Consider the following 17632-nt stretch of genomic DNA (forward strand, 5'->3'; position numbering starts at 1 on the left):
TTCCTAGTTTCAAGTTCATCACTGACAAACAGTCCTCTGTCTGGGCTTGCCTACTGAACATGTGTTCACTGCTTGTGTCTGCTTTGTAATCCTTTCTGCAACAACTGTTACATATTTTAAAGAGAGGAAGAGATAACATACAGTCCTTCAGTGGCCTAAGATCTATCTGAGAAAGGCTTTAGCATGCAGCATCTTCTGGGGTAAAGTGAAATGAGTCATATTGGGCTATTCTGGAAAGAAAGTGTTTGACCAGCAGCTCTGATCGGACTGCTTTCATTTATTGATTATGTGTGTGACAGTAGCCAGCAAAGAGGAAAAGACTTTTTGGATCTATCAGTACTTTACTACTTGTACTCTGCCTTGTACAAATTATTTAGGCCCTATTCAGACACAACAGGAAAACATGGTTCCTTGGTACAAAAAGACATTACATTGAGTCCCAAATTTATCCACTTCTCAGCCACTCCCTTTCTCCACCTGTAAGCAAATTGGAGGCTCAATCTCTGAATCTAAACAAACCACACTTTGTTGCCCATTATGTCCTAAGCCCAGAACTGTGGTGTGTTTAACATTGTGAATGAAAACTTCTGAACTCCTTCTTTTGGTGTATAGAAGGTAGGAGAGAAGGAAGAACACACAAGCCAAAACTTTGTAATTCATGTAGTGCTAAACTATGAATCAAGTACTGCTAAATCTGAACCAAGTTAGCAGTGATAGGTATAGAGATTACTCTGTTAAAATTTGGCATCTACTGATTCAAAAGTGTGGCTCACTAACACACTTATTTATCTTGATAGTGGCTTGCAGTTGAATAGATGCTCTAGGCCATTGGTGGGAATTGTATGCTGTCCAAGCAACACCCAGCAGATTTTGCAACCATAACTAATAACTAATCTCAACAACAGGTAGAGGTCTGTACTTTGCCTATCCATGTTCTAGGCTAAAGATAATTGTTTTACAGGTCTGCATGAATAAATATTTCTACGATTAGTTTCTGTCTTGCTTTATCCTTTGACTACTACGTCTTAATTACGAGTGCAAAGAAGGACCCAATGGGTGTCACATTTTGCCTTCTTGTAAAACTTGAGTTTTCCAGGCTCTCCAGTAAGACAAAAATGGCCAGTTTCATTGGTACCAGTTGTCTGTCTCTCAGAAATCATACTGAGAGAATCTTTTTTCACTTGAAATATTGGCTAATAGCATCAATAATAATGAAAAAGAAATTCCCCCAAAATTGAGAGGATTGTTAGATAAGGAATTAAAGGAAAGGAAAATAGACAGACTAGAAAATTGGATAGATGTAAGAGTAGAGAAAGGAAACATAAAAGAAAAACTTATGGGGACAAAAATTTCATGGTTTTATTATATGCAAATAGAACAATGGATTAAAAACTGGAGGAAAAGGAATGTAGAAAAGAAAAAGTACACACAATTTGAACAAATAATTCAGAAAGGAAGAGAAATGGAAGAAAACAAGAATATAAAAGGAATCACTAGTAAATCTAAAATGTTGATGGAGAATAAAGGAGGGAAAATAAAATAAAATATTTTGGAGGGAATATGGGAAGAAGAATTGGGATGTAAAAAAATGATAAGGAATGGGATAGAATTTGGGAACATATCAGTTCGGATAAAAGAAAATTATTATAAACTGATTTGGAAATGGTATTTGACTCGAGTGAGACTACATAATATTGATAAGAATAATTCAAAAAATTGTTGGAGATGCTGTCAAGAAGTAGGGTCACATATTCATATGTGGTGGCAATGTCAATATGTACAAAATTTTTGGGGAAAAGTTATATTAGAAATAGAAAATGTTATGAATATAAAAATAGATAGAAGACCGAGTATAGCTTTGTTATCATTATATAACTTAGAGAAATGGAGAAAAAGAAGAAAAAGATTTGGTAACAAGTTTGCTTACAGCAGCGAGATTAATAATAGCAAGGTGTTGGAAAATGAAAATAAATGTAGAAGTGGAGAATTGGTATAAAGAGGTTTGGAAATTAGTGATTAATTGACATGTAAATTGAAAGAAAAAAAGGACTATAGAAAAGAAATGACTTTGACGGGATTCGGAAATAATTTATTGAGAAAGCATTGAGAAAAGAAGATGGAAGATTACCTCCACAATATGAACTGAAATTCTGGATGGAATATAAGGATGGAAATGGCTCCGGGGAAGGGGGGCACAGAGGGGAAATATAAAATAACTTGTTAAAATGTAATAGAATATAATAGAATGTAGGGATATATTCATATATAGAAATATGATATGTATTGTATATATTAAGAATATTAATTAATACAAATCTTTAAAAAAAGAAATATTGGCTTAAGAACAATGCTATGGCATAATGAAGGAGGCTTTGAGGGATCAGTTTTCATTCAGATTTTACCCCTGTACTGTTACTTTTCTAGCATAAGATCTTGTGCTCTCTCATTCCTGCAGGAAAAGAAAACTAATTGCAGCTTATGACCTAGAAACAGTGCGTCAAACAGTGGCATCAAGTTCTAAAAATACTAGGTGTCTCAGCAGGGTGAAATTAAATGTTAGAAGAAACCCAATGCTCCCTCTAAAAAGGGCCATACTTTGTCAGATCTCACTACTCCATCCTGTATCATCTTCGGACAGCTAGATTCTAGTTCAAGATACCCCACATCCTGGTATTGTAATAATCTACATTTCCTAGTCTTGCACCACACCACTTCACTGACCAGCAGAGGTGGTCATGATGAGCTGAATTCATCCTGGAAATTATGTTGTGAAGAATCAACATGTTTTAAATATAGGCTTTTGGTGAGGAGTGTATGTTACCAACTTTGGCTGGTTTGTCAATTAAACTTTTTGTAGAACCAGGATAGCTTTACTATTGTGATTCATATGTTGGTAGCCTCATGTCTGAGATCTTGTCTAGTAATTATTTTTAAAGTTTAGTTTGTTTTTATTGTGATGCTTGTTTTGTTTTTATTTTTATACTGCTCTGAGTATACAATAAGCAGTCAATAAGTTGATTTATATCATCATAATCAAAGTTCAAAGTTAAATATCAGAGATTACTAGGTGGGATTTGGCACATGGCTGCTGTTTTGAGTGGCAGCCCTGTGTTTTTGTAAAGTTTAGTGAAGTCCTTTGCCAAGCTGTGTACTCTGCTGCCTTCACACATCCTCCCTAGAAGCACATAGAACTCCCAGAATAGTAAAGGAGAGAGGAAGCAAAAGGCAGCTAGAACCAGGAGATTCTGGGTGTGAATGTGGACATAGCATGAAAAAGGCTTATTGTCTGTGGCCTCTACAGTACTGTTTTTCTTGTATGCTTTTTTATTACTGCTGCTGAGGTTTAATTTATCTCATAATTATTAGTTACACTTGGCAGGAGGAGCAGACCTTTCCCAAGAGGCTGGGCTCTGCTGCATATTGCACTAACCAGCTGCGTCCTAGTTTTCAGGCTCTGGATCAGCAACCTATTCAGCTCACATTGATCAGCCCAGAAAGAGCGAGTTAGACAAAGAGCTACAGAAAATCTTTTTGTTTGTTTGTTCTCTAGCTACAAAGAAAACGTGAATCTCTTCACATTCTACAACTGTGATTAAATGTGTGTGTTGCTAATTTTGCTTGCTTTACTCTTGACATAAATTTTTGGTATTTATAACATCCTCCAACTCCAGCATAAGACAGGGCTGGCATGAGGGAATGAAATGTTTAGTTGCAGGAGCCAGCTGGAGAAAGTGACTAGGTTCCCTGAATAGAAATACGGAGTTTTGTGAGGAATGCCTCTCAGTGGCCCTCCAACCACTTTTGGCTTCTAATAAAGAAAATGTTTTGGCCATAGGAAAATCCCATATTAGAACTCAACCATATTACTCCAGCTCACAGATCCCAAAATATCAAGCAAGCATTCTTCTCCTCTAGCACTTTTCATCAGGCAAGATGGTGTACAAATTAACAAAGAGTGCTGGGGAAGGGATGGGATAAGGAGTTTTGCATCAATTGCTTCCAATTTGCTTAGCATCGTTTCTGGTACTACTGTTATTTCAAACTTGCTTTGAAAAGGTCAACTAAAATTTTAAGAATGGATATGATGAAACAACAGTCAGCTTACCTGCTTCATTCTCTGCCAGGATTGCTGGTGTGCATGTTTTGTTTTTTTCTAGGGACTTTGTTTTAATTTTTGTCATCCCCAAGATACAACTGATCTTATCTTGAGGGGCTTATTTATTTATTTATTTATTGCATCTTTCTCTCAATAATGGGGCTTAAAGTGGCTAACAATATATTTAAAACAATACAGATTAAAACTATACAAAATAATTAATCAAAGTATAAATATAAGAATAATTTTTAAAGTTATCAAACAATTGATAAAGTTAGGCTTTAAAATACCCAGTGTAGTTACTGAGGGTTAATGTTATTTTCTCAAGTGGCTGTTACATGCTAATTCGGGGAAGGCTTCTCTACTTAAATTTGCTTGCAAACTGCCTCCCATCTCTCCTTTTTTCCCTTTATTTTTTCTCAGTTGTATTATGAGCCCAGGCCACAGCTAGTCTGTGCCCCAGAATCACATCTAGCCTAGGCTCTTAGGTTTGGTTTTCGGTGGGTAAATTTATCTTCTTACTCTCTTAACAAGGCAGAGCTGTGAAAACTTGCTCTTGCTGATCTCCAGTGTGAATTGTTCAACAACCCAGCATCCATTGTAAATATTGGTAAAAAATTAATAAATTGAAGATTGTTCACTGTGAAGGAAAATGTGCTTCTGTGTGTTTTGCCCAGAGGTAACTACCATTGAAATGTCTCACATGGATATATTAGGTGCATTTTGCAAACAAAAAAAAAAAAGGAGCAAACTAGTTTCTGGCCATACAGTGAAAAGCACTCATTATTTCTCATGCACTAATTCAGTGGGATTTGCTGAAACCTGAGCTAGTGTGTGTAGGATTAACAAGATTGTAAACGGGCAGGATTTGTTCTGCTTTCAGTTGCTTTATTTATTATCTTTATATGCTGTCCAATAATGACAAGACTGTTACATAAAGATAAAACCATCACATCTAAGTATAGCATGAACATCAGCAGAACAAAACCCCCTATATAGCAAAGCTAACAGCCATAGAAATTTGCCCAAATCAGGAAACTCCAACAATATGAAAAGTTCTATAGATCCTTGGGAAAATAATTAAGGTTAAAGTTTGGTTGGGTCTTTGGTTGACTACTTAATAGGTGAAACTTTTGTTAGATATCTTTTTAAAGGGTATACAGTAGAAACCTGCCAGACACAACCATCAAGACGTTGGCCACCCAATATCACTATTGTCCTAGCTGTTGTAGGAAGACAGAATTGACTACGGTATCAAAGCACATTGGCTAAGGTATCAAGGCGTGTGTGTGTGTGTGTGTGTGTGTGTGTGTGTGAGAGAGAGAGAGAGAGAGAGAGAGAGGTTATTTCTTGTCTCAAGAAGGTACCCAGTGTCCACATCAGGATGGCCATAGAGTATCCTTTCCATCCCTCTCCCATGCTTTACGTTTAAGAAAACATTTGTTGCAGAAAGAAAACTCAAAAGTAGGGCAAACATTTTGCTTGTCCCAAGCAGTGCGTGTGTGTTGTTGTTTTGTCTGGATGAAGATGCTAACCCATCTTACGTATTTTCTTTCTGCAATAAAGGAATAATTGCAAGTCTACTATAAGCAGCTGTCCCAGCAGAAACCAAAGACTAAAATATAACGAGTAAAAAGCTTATTGAGGAACCATAATTGTGTGGTTTGTCACACTAGATGGGGAATAAGAGTTTAATTTTAGTTCTCTCTTTACTATGTGAGCAAATTCTGTCTGCCTTCTTCTTCTTTCACATCATTATTTCTGCCATTGTTGGATCTTTTTGGATTTTGAACACTCTTTGGGACAGGCAAGAAGCCAATTTGGCCATATTTTGGCTCAGCAAGTAATAACAAGGGCTTACCTCTAAACAAGGCTATAGCTTATGGGTAGCATTAAAAAGCAGCTGTCAAAATGACTAAAACACTTTTCATTTACCCTTAACAAACCAAACAGGAGCAGAAACTGAGGGTTCTGATGAGGTACAAGTTAATGAGCAACTTATGTGCCAGATCTTCTCCTTTCCAGCCTGATATTGTCTGTGCTTGTTCCTCTGTCATCACACTTTTCCTTTGCTCCATCTTTAGTGGTCGTGCTACTAGTGAGACAGAAAAGGTGGGCCTGTCACCCCAATGGTTAGACAAATTGCTGAACAACTCATAGGTCCCATATTATGCATTGCCTTCTTCACTTCAAAACCTAAGACAGCTTCATCTTGGCTGTTACACAGTTTCACCTTGTATATCTATCAGTAAGTGGGTAGCTTTTAGTGGAATGAGAACCTATTTGCTGCTGTTCCCAATGGATCTTTATTGTCAAGTGGGATTCCATTTGGCACATGACCTGGAGTTTTTTACACACAGCATGTAGCATTTTAGCTGTATTGTTCTTTTTTTGAAATTGCAAGCTGCCTTGTAAGGCAGGATACCACCACCACTACTACCCTGACTTCTCATCCGGGTACTTTTCCAGCCACTGGGGTCCTTTGCTGGATGATTTCTGGAATACCAGCCAACAGCGTTGGTAGATCCCCAGCTTTCGGCTCTTCATTTTCACGTATCCCTGTTTGACAATAATGGCTCATTGCAGAAAAATGCTGCAGGAAGGAATATTTAAGTTAAGGATGCCACACACCACCCATGGCTTCTGCTAGAATGCCCCATCTCTCATCATTGCAATAGTAATTCAGCATTCTGTGCTCACTGGGCATGCTCAGTCTTCACTGACCAATATTTGAATCTCCTTCTTTCATATTTGGGTTTTAAATTTTGTTGTATGTCTGCAAACCTGGCTCCCCACACCAAACATGTCTGATGATTGCTTTCTGTTTTAGATGATGCCGTTTTGACTATGAAAGGAAAAATATTTCACTGTCAATATCGATGATCCCTTCTGGCAGAAGGACATTGATTGCACTTATATCCCATCTTTCTCCCAGACGGAGATCCATACTCTTATATTTTTGAATAAAACTTGGACATGATGAAGACTATATCACAGTCTCAGGACTCTTAGGAGTAATCTAGAATTTCAGCCATAGCTTACTGTAGTATGTTTATGCATTTACCTCTTTGTTTTATATTTTACAAGAACAAATGGAGCACCCCAGAAAATGGATCTCAAGGGAGACAGCACTCCTTCAGATCAATTGTGTGGTAAATCTACTGATTCCCCATCCCTCAATTCTATGTCCAGCAATGACCATCACCAGTTGTACACAATGTTCCCTTTGGCTGCAGAATGAAATCCCAAAACTTGGTTTGTCAAAGTAGGTGTGTACATATATGTGTGTGTGCTGAAGTATGAAGAAGGTTACTTCCATTCTACAGGAGACATAATGGCTATATTATGACTAGAAAATGTGTCTAAGGAGAGCTACCCTCCTCACTTTGCTCGGCTTTTCACAATGAATTTGTCCCATGCAGTCTGCTCCTTTCACTCTTATTTTCTCATGTTAGAAGCAGTTGATCTTCTAGGCAAAAACATATGTTACAATGATGCCAGTGATGCTAATCTCCCTCTATTTTTCCTCTATTCTGCACTAGGAGAGGGACAGAATTTGTCATCAGTTCCACCCAGCAGTGTGTCACACTTCACACTTCCCCACAATGAGGTTGGCAACCACAGCTCTTGGACAAATGGACCAACTGTTATCAGTGCGGAGGACAGCAATATCACAGTAACTTCACATGACAATACCAGCAGCTCAGCTCCACCTGAACATTTGGTTCCCACCACACTTAGTTCCTTAAACACCAGAACATCCCGGATTACAGACCGGGTCACCAATATTAGCAGTGGCATTCCTTCGCTTCCTACTCCAACTTCAAAACTAGTGGAAGCCAACCAGTCTATTCTGAATGATACCAAATCCACCAATATCACAACTTGGGATACTTCCAGCCCTAACTTCACAGCTACAGCGGTCTCTCAATCAGAGATGCAAGGTAAGAATAGGTGATTGTTAAATGATTTCCTAGGGGATAGAGTTCAGTTGGGCAACATGAATAGACAGGATTCCCACTAGTCCTGTTATGCAGAAAAAACTGAAAAGATTCTTGGATCTAACCTTGTGCTATCTGAAGATTGTATCTCCCCATATAAGCCTTCTGAAATGTTAACGTCTTCAGATAAGGATTTTATCACGATCTCACTGGCATCACAGGCATATTGGTGAGGACTCAGGAGGAAGCCTTCTCAGTGGCTGCTCCCAGGCTGTGGAATGACGTTCCATGGAAGGCTCAGTTGGCCTCTCCCTCTGCTGTCTTTTCACCACCAGGCATAGGACATTGGCTGTTTACTGGTTGTTCCAGAAGGGTCTTTTAATGGGATGTGTAGTACTTTTATTACCATGACTATGTTTTATATGTTTTAAATTAATGGTTTTAATAGGATTGTTTTTTTAATGGTTTTAGCAGTACTTTGTCTTAATCTATGTTGCAAGCTTCCATGGCTCCTGGACAGGAAGAAAGGTGGGATATAAATTGAATAAATAAATGAATACATTTTTGTTTAGCCCCATGAACATCAAGGCACCTTGACAGTCTTATTACTGAATACAAAATGGAGATGAAAAGGCAGTTAATGGTGGTACATATAGGGTTGCCATAATTGTCCACTTTTACCAGGGACAAAATGTGGAACAAATTCAAGACCAAACTGTAGGACAACTGCAGGACAAAACTCAGCCCAAAATGTAGGACATTGAAGAAAAATGGTGGACCTTAAATGTCCTACATTTTGAGCTGAGTTTTGTCCTGCAGTTGCCCTACAGTTTGGTCTTGAATTTGTCCTACATTTTGTCCCTGGTAAAAGTGGACAATTATGGCAGCCCTAGGTACATACTACTTATTTTATTTATTAAATAGTATGCTTCACCATTAATTAATCATTTCTCCTGGTGTGGGACCCAAAGCAGCTTACAGTACAGATTAAAAACAAAGTAAGCCAAAAACCCAATAATAAAAACACTAAGATATAAATAAATGAGCTATCCTATTAAAACACCTCTAATTTCAAACATAAATATGAAAGCATTAAAAATAATAATACAAATAAAAGTACAGGATCCCTCCATTAAAGGACGCTTTTCCATATCTAGTTAATCTTCAGATTTCTGTTTCAATAAATCCCTGCCTGTAGAAAGAGAGTACAGTATAGAAGGGGCCAGCCTAAACTCCTTTGGAAAAGAATTCAACAGCTTGGGAACAGCCACCATGCAGCTCCTAAGCATTTGCTTTATTCTGTTATGTATTCAAAGAGAAGCTATTCAAAAAAATAAAATTATTATAATTCAAAGCCAGACAATAGGCTTGTTTATTCATTCTGCTCCCATTTGTGGACTTTGACATTTACTTTTAATGGATTTGCAGTTGACCTCTTGCAAATCAGTGACAAGTAGAGGAGCTCAGCAATCCCCCCCCCAACTGCTATTATCATTTTAGCAAAATTATAAAATAATACTTGGTGATGCTTAAGACAAAACTGACCAGTAAATGAATGGGAAGTAAATAAATCCTAATGTGGATGCCGTGCCATCTCAAAGAGGGAGAATTGTCATAGGGAACATTGTTCTGTTTCTATTAGTTGCAATAGAAGCCAAGGATATTCACTGTATATACGATTGGACCTTTGGTGAACAAAAGGGAAATTATTTTTCTGTCTGGCCTGTGGTATTATTGACCTTTTTGGGTGGTGAGGGGTATATGTGTTGTTGTTATTTTAATTAATGTAATATGAGTGTGTATACAAGATATAGCAGATATAATAAAGTAAGGATGTGTTGGGAGGGGGTGAGAGAATGTAATGCTGAGAATGAGTGGTGGTTGGCTGAATGTCAAGGGATTTTGAAAGGGCTAATATAGACAGTTGGGTCTGTTGAGGTTAGGATTAGGAGTATGTCAGAGTTAGATTTTGGAATTAGAAATGTTAGGAGAGTTGTTTGTGTGTGTGTGTGTTGTTTGCCTTCAAGTCATTTATGACTTCTGGCATCCCTAAGGTGAACGTATCACAGGGGTTTCTTGGTAAGTTGCTTCAAAAGGGGGATTGCCATTGCCATCCTGTCTGGCTGAGAAACTGTGACTTGCCCAAAGTCATCCAGTGTGATTTCATGGCTGAGCAGGGATTGAAACCCTGCTCTCCAGAGTCATAGTCCAATGCTCAAACCACTACACCATGTTGGAGACAGAGATTATTTAGAATCAGGATCATTATGAGTGAGAGGTGTGAGTGTGAATCAGAATTTAAGATGTATTAAATAAGTAATCTGTGATGTTATGTTCAATTTCTGTTTAATAAACCATTGTTTTTGTATTATACACTTTTGTCTCCCAAAAACACTGCATAATAGATATTTTAAAGCTTAAGTTCAGATATATGATGTCTGTGATGGCAGCAATTAATCAAGGGTGGTTGTGTCTGGTAAGGATACAAGATGAATAAAGTCTCACACAGGGACCACAAGGACATATAGGAGGTCCCTGCATTTGATGGCCACAGCACTGGCACGGGAGGAAGTCCTCCCATTGGTGGTAATGATGGGATAGATAAGGAGAACACCCCTTCACATGGCCCTGTACACAATCCATTGCATACAGAACTGCAACAGTAAGAATTGCTCTTGAACTTTTGTCCAATAATTTGTGGGAGGCTTAAAAGATACTGACTCTAACTTCAGTGTAAAAACCTTAGGCATTTTTAAAAGAAAGAACTGACTATAAACTCAAGACCAAAGGGATGGCATGCATGAGAAAAATCCTGTCTTCTGGGTAGAATTAAGAATTAAAAGCAATATTTTAATGAGGCAGTATCTAGCCTCATTATATTAGAGCCATTCTCTAACTCACCAAAATGGGGAAAGTTAGATTTCATATTCACTTGCTGGCTTTAAAGGATGAGACTGTCACAGCAAGCTTGTGCTTCTGAGTTGCTTGTGGTCTGCAGGGAACATTATATACTGGCAGTTTATGTGTCTGGAGGAGTAGAATTGTTAGATCTGTCTTTGATTATTTTTGTCAATCCTGATCATTTCAGGATACCTTCACTCAGGGAACCCAGGGGAGATTTTAAAAAACTATGTCTGATGAACTGGAAACTAATGATGTAAAGCACATATTGATGCGTATATTGATTTTGACAGCACCCATGTCCCTGATGTGTGTGAGCAGACAATTGATTGCTGATGATCTAGTGTTCCAAGAGACACCACAGTGCACAGTACAATAAAGCTTGCATGTGAACCTGTTTGGTCCACCGGAATAAACTTTGCTAGTTTGTCTCCCATCTTGAATCAGCTGATAAGAGAGATGTCTGACCACTGAGCAATGGCCTGTTTCATGAAATTAAAGGCTACTTCGAAATAAAGAGAGGGTTCCTAAGGTTTCATTTGCACCCCCCTTTCTGGTGATGCGTGAGTGAAAAGCAGCCAGGGCTTATCCCAGGTGATTCTCATCCTGAGATTTTCAATCTGTATAAATCAAAAAGCTCACATCCTACAGTTTGAATAACATATCCAAGTTCCATTACATAAAGAAACAGGAAAGCATATGTAAAGAATGCATATGAGTAAATATATCATGGAATCATTACTATCATAACCAGACAATGGCTATAGTTAGTGAGCACCCGAAGGTCTTGACCAATAGTGTGTATCTGTTTGGTATACTGCTGATTATGGAGCCTATTCTTTTTATGTGATAGAGCTATATTAGCAGTAGACGAAAATGTGGCCATGCTGGACTCTGCTCATTTTTTCCTTTAGCTCAAGGGAACCAGCCTTTTACTGTTTTGGTTTACTTTTGGATGTGTCTTTGCAGGACCAACAGCTGCTCCCCAGGTGGCATCTTCAACAATCAGCACCTTGGGACCTACAACAAGGAGACAGGAAATCACACCAGTGAGAGACCATGATGAAAACACTATCAAATCCACATCAGCTTCAACTGCTGCTGATAGAAGAGTGCTCACAGTTCCAACCACCACCATCACATTAACACCTGGTAGTGGCTCCTCCACACGGATAACCCACAGTGTCACACCAGTAGAAACAGAGCAACCAGTTAAACATGTACAAAAGGCGGCTGTATCTGATATGGGAGATGATGGTGAAGGTAAAATTACTTTATCTTGTGTCAGCCAACAAGAATGACAGAGTAGGCTATGGACTAGATAGATAGAGGGGATATCAGATAAGTAATTATATGGACATATTCCTGTGTCTGAGCAAGTTGGCGGCAGGGGGTGGGCGTGCTGTAGAATTAATACTTTCATGGAGAAGAGGGTTGAAAGTTTAGTCCTTGGCATCTTCAGGAGGAACTAAGAAAGACCTATGTCTGAACCCTTTTAGAATTGCTATCAGCCTGAGCCAGTGCACCAATAATCTGACCCGGTGTAGAACAGATGGGGGCAACTATGGCTCCTCCAGATGTTTTGGGCTACAAGTTCCATCTTTTCTCATCACTGGCTATAATGGGAAGTGCAACTTGTAGTTTTAATCCAACATCATCTGGAGGCTCACCAGATGTGTAGAGCAACTTTGTATAAAGTTGATGATAGATGCATGCATATTTGAAGTGGGTGGTAGATCCATGGTCATAATCTGCATTGTAGCATCTCGCAATTTCTTCCTTACAGATCTGCCCAGTGTGCTGGAACCTGCCCCGGTAGGGGAGGATCCATTGGTGATTGCTGTCATCTTCATCTTCACTGTTACAGTAGGGATTGTGGCTCTTATGGGTTTCTTGCGGTATCGTCAGCACAGTGGTCGTTTACAGTTTCGACGACTTCAGGATTTGCCCATGGTAAAAATGCTTGCAAGCAGATCTGATTGGTTGAACCTCTTCGCAAACACCTATATCTAGTGTTCAAGTTCTTTCCCCTGTTTGAAGCATGGTGCTTTGCTCTGCATAATTCTTAAGAACCCTGCTCTGCAATGTAGGGAGGTTTTTGTTTAAAAGGCATTGTGCAAATGTCATGATCAGAAGGTATTGGCAAACAGGAGGTGAGATCCATATTGCTAATCAGTCTTAACTTGGAGGGTATTCCAAACAGGATTTGTGAAGGGTTTGATGTGGATGACAGAAACCTCTTGTGATTCCCATGATACCCTTTTCCAGTTGGTGTATGTGGGAAAAGGTAGAGTGTCCACGTGGGTCACCCAGTCTATATATTGCTATCTGAGTTAGAAAAGATTGTGTAACAGAAATTTCAGGAAACTTAAATTTCTAGGATTGGCAGAGCAGTAGGATTGGCAAGAGGACCTAGTAATTGAAAATCCATAAGTTTATTTCCAATTGTCGACAAAGGAAAACAATGAACTCAGTGGAATTCAAGTTCCAAAAGCTGAGACCCCGAACAAGACAAAATGGCTCTTTTTATATTATTCAAGACAAAGAAGCTTCTTCAATACACCTGATTGGCTAATTACAATTTAAACATACAGAATTCTTACAATCAGAACAGAAATACATGCATACATTAAAACTGCATCATCACTCCTTACCCCCTCCTGTAGGAATTCAGTGGCTTTCCTCCTAACCTTGCTTCTGAATGTCAACTATGTGTCCTTATCTCAGTAGTTTATGTTATGTCTTTTTACTGGTGCCAGCTTCCATCCAGGTCAAGATGCACTCCTTATTCCTTTGCTCTAGTTTTTCTAAACTCCAAGCCTTTATTTCAAAAACCATCTCTCTGGCTGACAAAGGTGACTCCATCTTTCTATAGTTTTTTATTTCAACAAGGAATATTTCCACCACAATTGGAAATTAGAACCATAAATTAGCACCAATGGGAACTACATATTTTAGATCACCAGTTCAAACATAATGAGCTTTCTAGATATGGATGTTCTCTTCAGCAAGAACACCTGGGCATGAGCTTGATGCACTTGCACTATAGAATCTACTCAACTCATCTAAGGGCATCCATCTCTTTCAAAAATGGTGATTCTTTGATATTGTTAAGACTTCAAGTTAGTTTGGGGGTGGCTGAACAATAGGCCATAGAATCAGGGCGTGGCATGATGTAGTGAGTTTGTGCTCTACCACCATGCAGATAGTTTTAGAGTCGTTGTTAGGGCCATGGCCAAACATTCACAGCTGTCCAGCAGAGTTTGTTGTTGTTGTTGTGTGCCTTCAAGTCATTTCTAAATTATGTCAACCTTAAGGAAACCCTATCACAGGGATTTCTTGGCAGAATTTGTTCAGAGGGGGGTTGTCCTTGCCTCTTCTGAGGCTGACTTGATCCAGGTCATACTCTCAGTAAGGGTTATTCAGTATTAGTAACTTTGTCTGGCACCTTTTTGCATTAGCTTGGAAGTTTGAAGCTGGAAAAAGGCATGAATTTATTTATTTATTTTATTTACAAAATTTATATCCTGCCTTTCTCCCACGGTGGGATTCATGAAGGCTGGGAAGGAACTGAGGGAATGAATTTTAATTTGTTACTAACTAGCTTGCACAGTTCTCATAGCTAATGAGGTGGAGATGGGTCACATATGCACATTCTGATTTTCTTTGTTTACTTCTGCACTATATAAACTGCACTATATAAAGTCATTTTCTACTGACCTCATTTGGTGACAGAAGGGCATGCAACACAGCCAAGAGGTCATCCTTCTAGCCAACCAAGATGAATTGGATTGCTGGCCAGGGATATTCTGGGCAGTTAGCTGTTTAGTGGTCCAGTTTTACCACTGGCTATGAAGGGATGCTGGACCCCATCAGCAAAAGGGCTGGAATGCTGCATTGTTTTATACCACATGCTGCATCATTTACCACCAATAAAGCTTATAATAGTAATGTGCCAGTGTTCAGCACCAAACAATGTCAGGTGGAGGCATGAATCTACACCCAGTTCAAGAATAAAACACAGAGACTGAGCAAATGTGTGTTTTGCTGCCTGTTGTTCCTCTCCCTACTGTTCCTGTAGTCCTGCACTGAATTTATTTAACATTAACAGTGTCCTCTCTTTGCTCACAGGATGACATGATGGAGGATACACCTCTCTCTCTCTACAGCTACTAAGCAACTTGAACACCATTTTTGTATTCTTCTAAATCAAAAGAGGCCCAAATGTGGCAAAGGATCTCAACTGGGAAGAGACTCCCCTCCAAGATTTGCAAGCTGCTGTGCTGATTTGTATATGACTTGCAACTTGCGAGCCAGCAAACTATGCCACAAGGAGAACTTTTTAGTCATATTTTTGAGAACTGAAGCCAACCTGACCTCTCCCTGTTACCTTTGTACTTTCTGTGCTTGGAGGCAAACAGCTCTGTGAAAAATTTTCACAGGCTCCCATCAGGTGACTGAACTAATTCATTAATGCCAAGGGAGATCTTGACTGGATTTCAAGCAGCTGCATTTCAGGACTCTTACACAAGAAGAAAGTGAAGCAAGCCAGCCCATTGCGAGTATTAGTTTGTGACTAGACATCTAACAAACTATAACTTAGAAACATTGTTGGTTCCTTTCTTGAACTTAATTTTGTTTTAACTGCACTTCTATTTTGACTTTTAATCCACAGGAGCCAAAGAGGTTTCAAAGGAAAAGGCAGGAAAATGGAAAATGATTCTTCCCATAAGAGCCCTTCTGATCAGACCAAAGGTCCATTTAATCTAGCATCTTTCACAGTAGTCAGCCAGATGCCTCTGAAACACTCAAACAGGGATTGAAGACAATCATCATCTCCTGGCTGTAGTCTAGCAAATGGTATTTAGTGACATGTTGGACAGTTTGACTATTCTTGAAGCACTTCCTCTTAACACTGTTACACAGAGTTCACAGTGAAGTGAAAGGTAGCTGTGATTTGAACAACACTGGCTTAAAGAAGCAGTTTATTCTGCGTTTCCCTAGCAAATTGTGCTGTTGTGTTAAGCACTAAGCCAAAGCACATGAGATGCCCACTAATTATTCCATATCCAGTCCTTAAGTATACAAGCCCAGGTCCAGGCCTGTCAAGTAGTGTTTTAACCCCCAGCCCAAGCAAAGCGGCTCTGTTTTAGAACTCTGTATCTTTGCCACTAGAAAAGGGATCTAGATGTCCCTGCTGCTTACTTGCTATCTAGCTTGGCACTTGCACAGTTCTGGGTAGTAAGAAGAGTCTTAGAATGGATCTTTACAGTTACCTGCCCCTGGCACTATTCACACAAAGCTTTCATTCTCCACCTGTTTTTCCTCCCCCTTACATACTTTATCGCACTGGCCCCCAATTTATTTGGGCTACCACCCTTTTTCCTCTTGAGAGACAACTTTACTGCCTCACCATGCTTATTTTTTGATATTAGGTATACTGTACTGCAAATTACAAACAACCAATCTCAGTCATTACTCCTTTTGCATTAAATCACCTTGGGGAACTGACCGATTGGCTGAGCAGTGACTGAGAAGCCTCTTGCCTATGCAGTAAAGGATAACATGGTTGAGAAGCCTCTTGGTCACTGCTCCCTTTGCACTTGGTCCCCTGGGAACAGCAACTGAGCAACTGGTAAATACTGACCAAGAGGGCTTTGCTAAAAGGCTGGCATGGGTGAGAGGATTCTCAGTCACTGCTTACCAGCTGCTCAGTTGCTGTTCCCAGCGGACCAAGTGCAAAGGGAGCAGTGACCAAGAGCCTCTCACCCAAGTTGGCCTTTACTGCAAAGCTAGCATAGGCAAGAGGCCTCTTGGTTGCTGCTTAGTGAATATATGTAAACCTAATATATATAAACATGGTGAGGCACTAAAGTTGTAACTCAAGAAGAAAAAAGGTGGTAGTCCAAGTAAACTGGGGGCCAGTGCAGTAAGGTATGTAAGGGGGAGGAAAAACAGGTAGAGAAGGAAGGCTTTGTGTGTGAATAGTGCCATGAGGCCACTCTGTCACTGCTTAGCCAGCTGCTTGGTTGCTGCTCCTATAGTGACCAGGTGCAGTTTTCCCCTGGTAAGGAAGGACTCTATCCTTCATAGTTAGGACAGAGAGAGGCACAGCTGATGTGTGTGTAGGGGGGGGGGGGTTCAGAGGGCACATGCTCTGGACTGGAGGCTGGTGTGGATGGGGAAAAGTAGAGGTTCCAGTTACAGGAGCTGCTCCAAGAAGGACTCTGTCCAAGAATCGACCCCAGATATTCCTCTTCCTCCTTCCCCAGAGATATGTATTCTCCACACAGCTTCAAGTGTTACACACACACACACACACACACAGAAACAAATATTGTTTCTTATGTTACCTTTTCTCTAAGCCTGTCTGAAGAAAAAAAAAGCAGGAGCAACAGTACAGCTCCAAATTGCCAGCCGAGTCCCTGCAAAGCTCAAAAAGCTTAAGCAGGTTCCCAAATTTGAAAGCTCTTTTTTTTTTTTTTGCAACTGCTTCTCCTCCTAGCCCACGCCATGCTGTAACTCCTCACTCCGGTCAGTCAGTCTGTTCCAAAATGGCACTAGTTCAAGCCACACAAGTGATGTCCTGTGCCCAAGCCTCATGAGAGTTTCTTAACTGCCACTACTAGCAAAAGATGCAGCTAAGCAAGTGAGCTCGCATGAGCAGGTGAAGAGCAGGATACCATCACACAAA

General features: G+C 39.7%; 1 protein-coding gene across 1 annotated transcript in view; it reads left to right on the forward strand.

Moving 5' to 3' along the window:
• The window catches only part of LOC149316201 (uncharacterized), a 30170-nt gene extending 13359 nt beyond the window's left edge, over positions 1 to 16811 (forward strand). Inside the window, exons 2-5 of the mRNA XM_089518634.1 lie at positions 7639 to 8040; positions 11908 to 12201; positions 12725 to 12891; positions 15070 to 16811. Coding sequence (XP_089374760.1) covers positions 7639 to 8040; positions 11908 to 12201; positions 12725 to 12891; positions 15070 to 15114 — 908 coding nt within the window. The 3' untranslated portion in view covers positions 15115 to 16811. The remainder of the gene's footprint in view (positions 1 to 7638; positions 8041 to 11907; positions 12202 to 12724; positions 12892 to 15069) is intronic.
• The last annotated feature ends 821 nt before the right edge of the window (positions 16812 to 17632 follow it).

Source organism: Sceloporus occidentalis, unplaced genomic scaffold, assembly GCF_023333645.1.
Source record: "Sceloporus occidentalis isolate IW3139 unplaced genomic scaffold, rSceOcc1.0.p SCAF_3, whole genome shotgun sequence".
Taxonomy (NCBI): Eukaryota; Metazoa; Chordata; class Lepidosauria; order Squamata; family Phrynosomatidae; genus Sceloporus; species Sceloporus occidentalis.